The sequence below is a fragment of the Rhinopithecus bieti genome, unplaced genomic scaffold, assembly GCF_001698545.2.
Source record: "Rhinopithecus bieti isolate Rb0 unplaced genomic scaffold, ASM169854v2 scaffold_70550, whole genome shotgun sequence".
Classification (NCBI taxonomy): Eukaryota; Metazoa; Chordata; class Mammalia; order Primates; family Cercopithecidae; genus Rhinopithecus; species Rhinopithecus bieti.
In genome coordinates this window covers 61,786-72,876 of record NW_016826791.1, presented here as the reverse complement: position 1 = coordinate 72,876, position 11,091 = coordinate 61,786, and the positions used below count along the sequence as shown (strand labels likewise).

At 52.2% G+C, this 11,091-nt stretch overlaps 2 protein-coding genes across 10 annotated transcripts in view; one reads left to right on the top strand and one right to left on the bottom strand.

Moving 5' to 3' along the window:
• Nucleotides 1-2,928, bottom strand: part of EMP3 (epithelial membrane protein 3 (MAM blood group)) — a 9,532-nt gene extending 6,604 nt beyond the window's left edge. The window contains exon 1 of the mRNA XM_017863643.1: nt 2,831-2,928. The gene's annotated coding sequence lies outside the window, so the exon portion shown is untranslated. The remainder of the gene's footprint in view (nt 1-2,830) is intronic.
• Nucleotides 2,616-11,091, top strand: part of ODAD1 (outer dynein arm docking complex subunit 1) — a 21,531-nt gene continuing 13,055 nt past the window's right edge. For 2 of the 9 annotated variants that reach the window (XM_017863629.1, XM_017863637.1), the window contains exons 1-4: nt 3,762-4,198; nt 4,395-4,487; nt 6,014-6,113; nt 6,274-6,463. In XM_017863629.1, the coding sequence (XP_017719118.1) occupies nt 4,418-4,487; nt 6,014-6,113; nt 6,274-6,463 (360 nt within the window). In that variant the 5' untranslated portion in view covers nt 3,762-4,198; nt 4,395-4,417. Of the gene's footprint in view, nt 2,733-3,140; nt 3,321-3,372; nt 3,390-3,761; nt 4,199-4,394; nt 4,488-6,013; nt 6,114-6,273; nt 6,464-11,091 lie in introns of those variants that run through there. The other 7 variants (XM_017863630.1, XM_017863631.1, XM_017863634.1 and 4 more) reach the window with 7 other exon arrangements.

The following is an 11,091-nucleotide window of genomic DNA, read 5'->3' as shown; positions in this document are numbered from 1 at the left end:
AAAAAAAAAAAAAAAAAAGAAATGTGTGAAACTCTGGAAGGTGGGGAGGAGATAGAAGTTAAGAATCCCAGCGCCATCATTTCCTGGCTCAGTGACTTTGAGCCAATTATTTCACCCACCTGGGCTCCAGTATCTTAGTCTATGTCAAAAGTATAATAATACTGACAAAATACTAATACTGGTAATAATAATTCTGATAGCTATGCTGAATGAATAAGGTAATACTGGTACACTCACACACCTAAGCTGTTCCTTCCTTCATCAAACATGTATTGAACATGTACTCTGATCTAGGAGTTAATAATGAAAACAGACACGACCCCTGCTGGTATTATGGAGCTTGTCTTCTAGTAGAGGAAGATAGACAAGAGAAAACATCAATGATGAAGATAAATCTCAGATAGGGATAACTGCCTTGAAAAACAAATACAATAGGCTGGACGCGGTGGTTCATGCCTTTAATCTCAGCACTTTGGGAGGCCAAGGCTGGAGGATCACCTGAGGTCGGGAGTTCAAGACCAGCCTGGCCAACATGGTGAAACCCTGTCTCTACTAAAAATACAAAAACTAGCTGGGCGTGGTAGTGGGCGCCTATAATCCCAGCTACTCGGTAGGCTGAGACAGGAGAATTGCTTGAACCTGGGAGGCGGAGGTTGCAGTGAGTTGAAATCATGCTACTGCACTCCAGCCTGGGTGACAGAGCAAGACTCCATCTCAAAAAAAGAAAGAAAAAGAAATAAAATAATAAATCAAACAGAGTGATAGAGATAATGATGGAGTAGAGGGGAGACTACTTGAAACAGGAGAATCAGGGAAGGCATCTTGGAGGAGGTAAAACTTGAGCTGAAGATAGGAGTCATTTGAACGCTGGGGTCAGGGAGTGGTGCGGGGGAGTGGCGGGAAGAGGAAGTGCAAAAGCTCTTAAAGCTTTTGAGAACAAGCTCAGGTTGTTTAGGGAGCAGACAGAAGGGCCAGTGTGGCTGGCACATAGGGAGACAGAGGGAGTGGTAAGAAGGGAAATCAAAGGGTGCCCTTGAAGACTAGGGGAGGGGCTTGGATTTCATTCTAAGTGCAGTGGGAAGCCATTAGGTTTTAACAGAGTGTAGTACCAAAGATTTTTTTTTTTTTTTTTGAAATGAAGTCTCGCTCTGTCATCTATGCTGGAGTACAGTGGCATGATCTCAGCTCACTGGAACCTCCACCTCCCGGGTTCAAGCAATTCTCCTGCCTCAGCCTCCTGAGTAGCTGGGATTGCAGGTGCCTGCCACCATGCCTGGCCAATTTTTGTATTTTTAGTAGAGACGGGGTTTCTCCATGTTGGCCAGGCTGGCCTCGAACTCCTGACCTCATGATCTGCCCGACTTGGCCTCCCAACGTGATGGGATTACAAATGTGAGCCACCGTGCCCAGCCCCAAAGGTTTAATGTTAATTATTATTACTCATTTTAGGGCTATTAAATTAGGATCGGGGGTGATGATTACTATGTACACGAGTCTCTTGGGAGGGGACCAGGTGTCCAAGACTCTGATAAATTGAGAGCAGGGGAATTCAAATCCTGGATTCAGGGAAAGGAACTGGATGATGGGATGTCTGGGTATCTGATGGGCCAGAGCTGGGTTTGAGATAGCTGTTGGTGATTTGAGGGATGGACAGTTCAGTGCCTGGCTGGGTACCCCGAGACCTGGAAGCTGGGATACCAGTATAGTACAGACTGTGTAGAGCCACACTGGTTGGACTCAAAATCCAAGCTGTTTTACTAATTGGCTGTGTAATTTTTGGCAAGTTACTAATAACTTCTCTATACCTCAGTTTCTTCATCCGAAAAATAGGTAATAGTAGATACATTATAGGGCGGTTCTTAGGGTAGTGCTAGTCATATCAGGCATTGGGGCTCTGAGTGGAGTCAGTACTGGGGGACCCTGATTCAGGGTCTCTAGGAGTTGGGGAAGGGGCAAATTCTTGGGTCCACTGGGTCTCAAGGCTAAAGTTGGGAATCAAAAATGAGGGTCCCTGGGGGAGAATAAATCGTTTCAAACTTAAGTGCCCGAGAGGGACAGAAACTGGGGTCTGCACTCAGATCCCTAAGGAAGTTGCAAAGTCTGGGTCACTGAAGGAAAAATTAGGGGCTGGGGAGACATGTATTCCTTTTGGGGTGCAGGAAAAGAGGGCTCCATCTTCTTGAGAGGACTAGGGGGAGCTAGGGGCTAGGAAGATGGAAACTTGAGCCGGGGAGCTGAAAAATACGAGTCTAGGGCTCAGAATCAAGTTCTCTGAGTGGAATTGGCGCCAGGCTTGGGTACCATGGGGATATTAGGGGGGTCCCCATACTACGGCTATGTAGAAGGGCAAGAATCAGGGGATCTGAAGGTGGCGGCGGGATCTCCCCATCCTGGGCCTCCGAGATTTTGAGCTGAGCTGAGCGTATGCAGGCCGCTTCCTCCCACAGGAAACCGCAGGCGTCGGGCACACCCAGCCTGCAGGGAGAGGCGCCCACTGCCCGCCCGCCCGGGGAGGCCCACGTGGGCAGCAGCCGCCGCGGAGGGGGCGTGCCTTACAGAGCGAGTGGGTGTAACCAGAAGGGGCGTGGCCGGAGAGCGGGGGCGGTACGGAGTGCCCGAGGCCCCGCCCGCTTCCGCCTTCCAGCACGCGGACGTGGTAGGCTGCCAAGGGTTTTTGGCGGCTTCCCGGGAAGCCGTTGGTCGCGCTTGCGTAGTGAACCGCTGAGGCTGTGGTGAGCGCTCCTTCTCCCAGAAACTGGCGGCTTCGGCACCGCCTTCCTTCCTGTGAATCCTTAATTTAACGTGGTCATAGCCAGCTTAAGACACGCACCTCTTCGGCTCCCTCTTGTAGGACCTCGGCCTGGCCTGGAGGGCTTCCATACAGGTCCCCGCAGGCTCTTTCAGCTCCCGCCGCTTCCAGGCCGCAGTACTACCGAGACCTCAGCCTCGAGCTCCCCAGGACCGTTCCGACCTCCCGCAGGCCTTCCAGGCCTGAGCGCCTCCCGATTAGCCCGCCCTTCACCTCCCTCCCACCACGCCCCTCGTTAGGCCTTCCAAACTTGACCCTCGCAGCCAGCCCCTTACGGGGAAGCCCCTCCCCTCGCCAGCCCCGAGATCCCGCCCTTTACGGGTGCCCGTGCCCCTCGCCTAGTCGGCTCAGAAGCCCCGCGCTTTACAAGTGCCCGTGCCCCTCCCCTCGCCGACTCCGAAGCCCCGCCCTGTACAGGTGTACGTGCCCCTCCCCTCGCCAGCCCCGAAGCCCAGCCCTGTACAGTGTTCGTGCCCCTTCCCTCGCCGTCTTCGAAGCCCGTCCTGTACAGGTGGCCGTGCCCTTCCCCTCGCAGGCTCTGAAGCCCCGCCCCTCGAAGTTCCTCCCATTCTCTTCACAGGTCTCAGTCCCGCCCATCACAGCTCCCTACGGCACGCCCCTCTCAGGCCTCACAGCCCTGCACCGCGCAGGGCTCCGCAGCCCCGGTCCATGGGCCCTCCCGGCTCCGCCCCTCGCAAGACCTCCCCGCCCATCAATTTTGTTTGTTTGTTTGTTTTTTGAGACGGAGTCTCGCTCTGTCGCCCAGGCTGGAGTGCAGTGGCGCGATCTCGGCTCACTGCAACCTCCGCCTCCCGGGTTCAAGCGATTCTCCTGCCTCAGTCTCCCGAGTAGCTAGCTGGGACTACAGGCACGACCCGCCACGTCCGGCTAATTTTTTGTACTTTTAGTAGAGACGGGTTTCACCATGTTGGCCAGTCTGGTCTCGAACTCCTGACCTCAAGTGATGCACCCGCCTCGGCCTCCCAAAGTGCTGGGATTACAGACGTGAGCCACCGCGCCTGGCCTCGCCCATCAGTTCTAAGTCCGTGGGAACCCTGCAGGTCTACGCCTCGCATCCTTCTCCGTCCTTCCCATAGTTTCTCCCGCGGCTTCGGTCCCTCCCTGGCCACTGTCCTCAGTCCTCATTGGTCCCTTATCTCCCCAGTAACCAGACCACAACACTGAGCTTGGAGCACCAAGAACAGGTCAGGCCCGGTCGGCAGGTAGGGCCCAGGACTCCCCAGACCCTGCCCAACCCCCCTACAGCAGGCCGGGGTTTCCCTCTCCCCTGCGACCAAACAGCCTGGCCTCGGATATCCTGAGAGCCCAGGAGACCTGTCGCCTGCCAAACCCGCGCCAGAATCAGAGCCGAGACGCAAGACCCAGAGTGTGAGAAGTGGGAGGGCGGGAGAGATGTGGGAGAGGCCTGAAAGAGGTCCCCCTCCAACCCCTCTTGGAGGAATGAGGCCAGCGTGGTTCTAGGGTCACCCCCTTTCAATTCCCAGTCGCTCTCAGTTCATTGCCCACCCTCCTCTGGACTCTGGCTCGCCTGCTGTCTGAAGGGTCTTATATGTCCATCCTACAGGAGCCCCACCTTCTTTGGCCAGGATGCCTTTGGGACGCTTGGCAGGGAGCGCCCGCTCGGAGGAGGGAAGCGAGGCCTTTCTGGAGGGAATGGGTAATTCATTCATTGTTTATATCATTCACCCATTCTTTTCCAGCCCCCAGCTTTCCCCAGTTCCACGTCGTGTAGGGAGGGAGAGAGTCTGTCTGTCCAGGAGCGCCCTCTGGTGGGAAGAGACATGCGTCCTAAGGGAGGTGGGGCGGGCACCACCGTGGGTGGGCCAAGCCTGGGCAGTGGGGCAGGCTGGAGACTTCAGGCAGCAGAAGTTTGAGTGGGGCCCAGAACTCCCCGTAGGAATTGCCAAGGGGAGAAGGAAGGAAGGGTGTTTCTGCAGAGATGATAGAATGTGGCTAGAGTAGACTTTCTCATCCTCAGTACTGTTGAATCTTGGGTGGGATAATTCTTTGTTGTGGCGGCAGTCCTGTGTGTTGTAGGATGCCAAGCAGTGTCCATGGCCTCTACTCACTGGATACCAGTAGCCCCCTCCCTTCCCCACAAGTCATGGCAATGACAAATGTCTCTAGGCTGGGTGTGCTGGCTCATGCCTGTAATCCCAGCACTTTGGGAAGCTGAAGAAGGAGGATCACTTGAGCCCAGGAGTTCAAGACCAACCTGAGCAATACAGTGAGACCTCATCTCTACAAATAAATAAATAAATAAAATTAGCCAGGTCTGATGGTGTACACCCGTAATCCCAGCTACCCGGGAGGCTGAGGTGGGAGGATCACTTGAGCCTGCGAGGTGGAGGCTGCAGTGAGCTGAGACTGTGTCACTGCTCTCCAGCCTGGGGGACAGAGTGAGACCCTGTCTAGAAAAAATAAGTCTCCAGACACTGCAAATGTTTTTGGAAGGCAGAATCACCCCGATTGAAAATTACTGGGCAAAAAGAAAAAAAAAAAAAGAAAAAAAAGAGAAAATTACTGGGCCTTTGGAGGTGGGGAGCGTGTGGGCAAGACTGGAGAGGTGGGTAAGGTCAGGTCATTTGGGGTCTTGGATCCCAGGCTGAGGTGCTGAGACTTTGTCCTGCAGGTACTGGGGCATCATGGGAGGCCTGTGACAGGTAGGGTCTGCTGTGGGTGGGGTAGGGCCGGCTGTGGGTGTAGAGAGACCCTCTGGGACTGTGCAGGAAGGCTGGAAATTGAGAGAAAGGTTGAGGTGATGGTCCAGGTAGGAGAGGATGAGGCCGAGCCCAGGGATGGGTTGAGAGAGGGAGGAGGCAAGAGGATGGGGCTGAGGGCTGCTGATGGTGGGGAGAAAAGGAGGGAGGGAGCAAGAGCCTTCCCAGTTCCGGGTGGTGTGCCCAGGCCCCAGAAGACCCAGAGGCCTTCCAGAAGTGCCCCTGGTGGGATGGGAGTGGGTTTTAGGGGAAAAAACCCTGAGTTCAGTTTTGGGTATGGAGGGATGAGGAAGCTCGAGGGATCCTGGAACTGAGGTGCATTCCTAGAGGGATGTTGGGGGCTGGATCTGCAGTTCAGTTGCAGTTTGTGAGACCCCAAAGAGAGCAGAATTCCTAGGTCCTGGGTTGGAAGGAGCTGGTAGCCAGGATCCCTATTGAGTCCCTTGGCCGGCCCTGTTCTCAGTGGATTGGGAGCTGAGTAGGCTGCAGCGACAATGCAAGGTGATGGAAGGGGAGAGGCGGGCCTACAGCAAGGAAGTCCACCAGCGCATCAACAAGCAACTGTGAGCTGGGCACCTGGGCCCTGAGCTGGGGAGGAGGGGGTCAGAGGGGCTGGAAGCTAGACTCCTGGGTCTGAGAGGGGAGCGCAGGAGAAGTGCGTCCTGCCTTTAGCAATGCTGAGTTCTGCCCCCTTACTGGCCTGCTACCTCCCTGTCTGGGTAGCGAGGAGATCCGGCGCTTGGAGGAGGTACGGGGTGATCTCCAGGTGCAGATCAGCGCAGCCCAGAACCAGGTCAAGCGGCTTCGGGACAGTGAGCGGCTGGAGAACATGGACCGCCTGTTGAAGGGCCGGGCCCAGGTGCAGGCAGAGATCAAGGAGCTGCAGGAGCAGACCAGGGCCCAGGACAAGCAGGTGGGTTTGAGATGGGGTTCTGCAGATCCTGCTCACGGGCAAGTGTTGTAACCTTGCCTTCCTTAGCGTCCCATGAGCCTTAGCGTCCTCATGGGAAATTGGGGTTATTGGGCCAGGCGTAGTGGCTCATGCCTGTAATCCCAGCACTTTGGGAGGCTGAGGCAGGCAGATCACTTGAGGTCAGGAGTTCGAGACCAGCCTGGCAAATGTGGTGAAACCCCGTCTCTACAAAAAATACAAAAATTAGCCAGGCATGGTGGCACATGCCTGTAATCCCAGCTACTAGGGAGGCTGAGGCAGGAGAATCGCTTAAACCCGGGGGGCAGAGGTTTCAGTGAACCAAGATTGTGCCACTGCGCTCCAGCCTGGGCAACAGAGCAAGACTGTCTAAAAAATAAATAAATAAATAAATAAATAAATAAAGGCTATTGAAAGCATCCATCTGGTAGAGTTGTGTTCAGTGGAAATATAGATGTTTGCTGCTTTAGCACAGTCCCAGGCATTCGAAAACAGGACTGGTGAGGTTAAGCAGGAAAGATTTGTATGGTAGAGTTCCCAAAACCTGCATTAGAGTCCTGGCCCTGCCGTCGGAGCTCTGTGACCACGGGCAGGCAGGTTTTCACCTCTCTGGGGCCTAGTTTCTTCATCTGCAAACGAGGATGGTGGTAATGCCGCAGTCTAGACAGGTTGCGAATCCCATCTGTTTCAGGACCTTGCTATTTGACCTTGCGAACAATGTGATTTTTCTAGGCCAGTGATCTGTCAAGTTTTTATGACCATGACTCATGAGGTGTAGTTCATACACACCAAGTTGCATACAGATGTAAACGCACACACCTATATTAATATATCTGAAACAGAAGTTTCAGCAAATTATATATATATATATATATTTTATGTGGGATATATTCTGCTAAATTCTGGTCTACCCTTCATTTAAAAAACCAATTTGTCAGTTGGGCACAGTGGTGCATGTCTTGAGGCTGAGGGGGCAGGACTACTTGAGCCCAGGAGTTGGAGGCTTCAATGAGTTATGATTGCCCCACTGCACTCCAGCCTGGGCAACAGAGAGAGACCCACTTTCTTTTTCTCTTTCTTTTTTTTTGAGACGGAGTCTCGCTCTGTTCCCCAAGCTGGAGTGCAGTGCTGGATCTCAGCTCACTGCAAGCTCCGCCTCCCGGGTTCACACTATTCTCCTGCCTCAGCCTCCTGAGTAGCTGGGACTACAGGCGCCCGCCACCTCGCCTGGCTAGTTTTTTGTATTTTTTAGTAGAGACGGGGTTTCACCATGTTAGTCAGGATGGTCTCGATCTCCTGACCTTGTGATCCGCCCGCCTCGGCCTCCCAAAGTGCTGGGATTACAGGCTTGAGCCACCGCGCCCGGCCTCTTTTTCTTTTACTTTTATTTTATTTTATTTTGAGACAAAGTCTTTCTCTGTCACCCAGGCTGGAGTGCAGTGGCAGGATCTTGGCTCACTGCAACCTCCGCCTCCCAGGTCAAGCGATCCTCCTGCCTCAGCCTCCTGAGTAGCTGGGACTACAGGCACGTGCCACCAAGCCCAGCTAATTTTTGTATTTTTGGTAGAGACAGGGTTTCGCCATGTTGGCCAGGCTGGTTTCAAATTCGTGGCCTTAGGTGACCCACTCACCTTGGCCTCCCAAAGTGCTGGGATTATAAGTGCGAGCCATAGTGCCTGGCCCAGACCCCCTTTCAAAAACAAAAAACAGTGATGCGGCCACAGGTAAGGCATCCACAAGTCAAGGAATCCCACCTGCAGAAATTGGCAAAGGCAAGGAATGGAAAGACAAGTTCCAGACTGGGAGAAAATATCTGCAAAGCATGCATCTGATAGAGAACTCGTGTCCAGAATATATTAAGAACTTGCCCAAACTCCATTAAAAAGACGGACCATACCAAGTGTTGGTAAGGATGGGGAGGAAGTAGAACTCTCATACTCTGCTGGTGGGAATGTGGAATGGCACACTACTCTTGGTACACAGTTTGGCAGGGTTTTTTTTTTTTTTAGATGAAGTCTAACTCTGTCACTCAGGCTGGAGTGCAATGGCACAGTGTCAACTCAATACAACCTCTGTCTCCTGGGTTCAAACATTCTCCTGTCTCAGCCTCCTGAGTAGCTGGGATTACAGGTGTGTGCCACCACTCCCAGCTAATTTTTATATTTTTATTTTTATTTTTTCATTTCATTTTTTTTTGTTTAGAGACTAAGTCTCACTCTGTCGCCCAGGCTGGAGTGCAGTGACAAGGTCTTGGCTCACTGCAAGCTCTGCCTCTCGGGTTCAGGCCATTCTCCTGTCTCAGCCTCCCGAGTAGCTGGTATTACAGGTGTGTGCCACCACTCTGAGCTAATTTTTATATTTATATTTATATCTTTATTTTATTTATTTTTTTTTGAGATTGAGTCTCGCTCTGTCGCCCAGGCTGGAGTGCAGTGGCAAGGTCTTGGCTCACTGCAAGCTCTGCCTCCCGGGTTCAGGCCATTCTCCTGCCTCAGCCTCCCGAGTAGCTGGGACTACAGGGGCCCGCCACAACGCCCGGCTATTTTTTTTTTTGTATTTTTAGTAGAGACGGGGTTTCACCATGTTAGCCAGGAAGGTCTCGATCTCCTGACCTCGCGATCTGCCCACCTTGGCCTCCCAAAGTGCTGGGATTACAGGCGTGAGCCACCGCGCCCGGCTTTATATTTTTAGTAGAGAGCTGGGGGGGTTTCACCATGTTGGCCAGGATGATCTTGAACTCCTGACCTCAAGTGATCCACCCGCCTCGGCCTTCCAAAGTTCTGGGATTACAGACGTGGGCCACCACGCCTGGCCCAGTTTGGCAGTTGCCAAAAAACAAAATGTATACTTGATGATATGATTCAGACATTCCACTCCTAGATGTTTACCCAAGAGGAAAGAAAGCCCATGTCCATATAACGAATTGTACGTGAATATTCGTAATAACCCAACTTGATTTGTAAAATCGAAAACTGAAACAACCCCAATGTCCATCGGTGGGCGAGTGGCCGAGCACATTGTGGTCTATACATGCAACGGAATGTGACTCATGAATAAAAGGAACCGGCTATTGATACACACAACATGGGTGGACCTCAAAATAACTATTCTGAGTGAAAGAAACCAGATACCCCTTTGGTCCCCAAAAGAGTCCATACTATACAATTCCATTAATATAAAATTCTAGGCCGGGCACGGTGGCTTATGCCTGTAATCCCAGCACTTTGGGAGGCCGAGGTGGGCGGATCACGAGGTCGGGAGATCGAGACCGTCCTGGCTAACACGGTGAAACCCCGTCTCTACTAAAAATACAAATATATATATTAGCCAGGCGCGGTGGCAGGTGCCTGTAGTCCCAGCTACTCGGGAGGCTGAGGCAGGAGAATGGCGTGAACCCGGGAGGCAGAGCTTGCAGTGAGCTGACATCACGCCACTACACTGCAGCCTGGGCGACAGAGTGAGACTCTGTCTCAAAAAAAAAAAAAAAAAAAAAAAAAAAAATTCTGGAAAATGCAAACCAATCTATAGTGACAGAAAACAGATGAGTGATTGCTGGGGGGAGACTCGACTGCAGGAAGAGAATGAGGTGAGGAACTATAAAAGAGCACGAGGAAACTTTTAGGGGTGATGGATATTTTCACTATTCTATATCAAAACATATCAAATTATACAGTTTGTTTATTTATTTATTTAGAGATGGAGTCTTGCTCTGTTACCCAGGCTGGAGTGCAGTGGCACAGTCTCAGCTCACTGCAATCTCCACCTCCCAGGTTCAAGCAATTCTTCTGCCTCAGCCTCCTGGGTAGTTGGGACTACAGGTGCCCGCCACCATGCCTGGCTGATTTCGTATTTTTAGTAGAGATGGGATTTTGCCATGTTGGCCAGGCTGGTCTCAAACTCCTGACCTCGGGTGATCTGCCCACGTCGGCCTCCCAAAATGCTGGAATTACAGGTGTGAGCCACCGTGCCCAGCCCAAATTGTACACTAAATATGTGCAGTTTTACCGTATGTCATCTATTCTTTAATAAAGCAATTATTGAGGCAGAAGGATTGCTTGAGTCTGGCCTGGGAGGTGGAGGCTGCAGTGAGCTATGATAGTACCACTGTACTCAGCCTGGGTGACAGTGAGACCCTGTCTCTAAAAAAAAAAAAAGAAAAAAAAGGAAGAGAATTTTGTTGGGATATCATGTACAGTGGAAAAAATGCAGAGACCGGCCGGCCGCGGTGGCTCAAGCCTGTAATCCCAGCACTTGGGAGGCCGAGGACGGCGGTATCATGAGGTCAGGAGATCGGACCATCCTGCTAATACCGAGAAACCCGTCCTACTAAAAAATACAAAAAAACTAGCCGTGAGCGACGAGGCGGGCCGTCCTGTAGTCCAGCTACTCGGGAGGGCTGAACAGGAGAATGGCGTGAACCCGGAGGCGAGCTTGCAGTTGAGCTGAGGCCGGCCACTGCCACTCCAGCCTGGGCGGCAGAGCAAGACTCCGTCTCAAAAAAAAAAAAAAAAAAAAAGAAAAAATGCAGAGATATCCCTTTTACACTTTTGCTGCATTTTCCCCAGTGTCAACATTTTGGGTATTTCTTTTTCTTTTATTTTTTGAGGTGG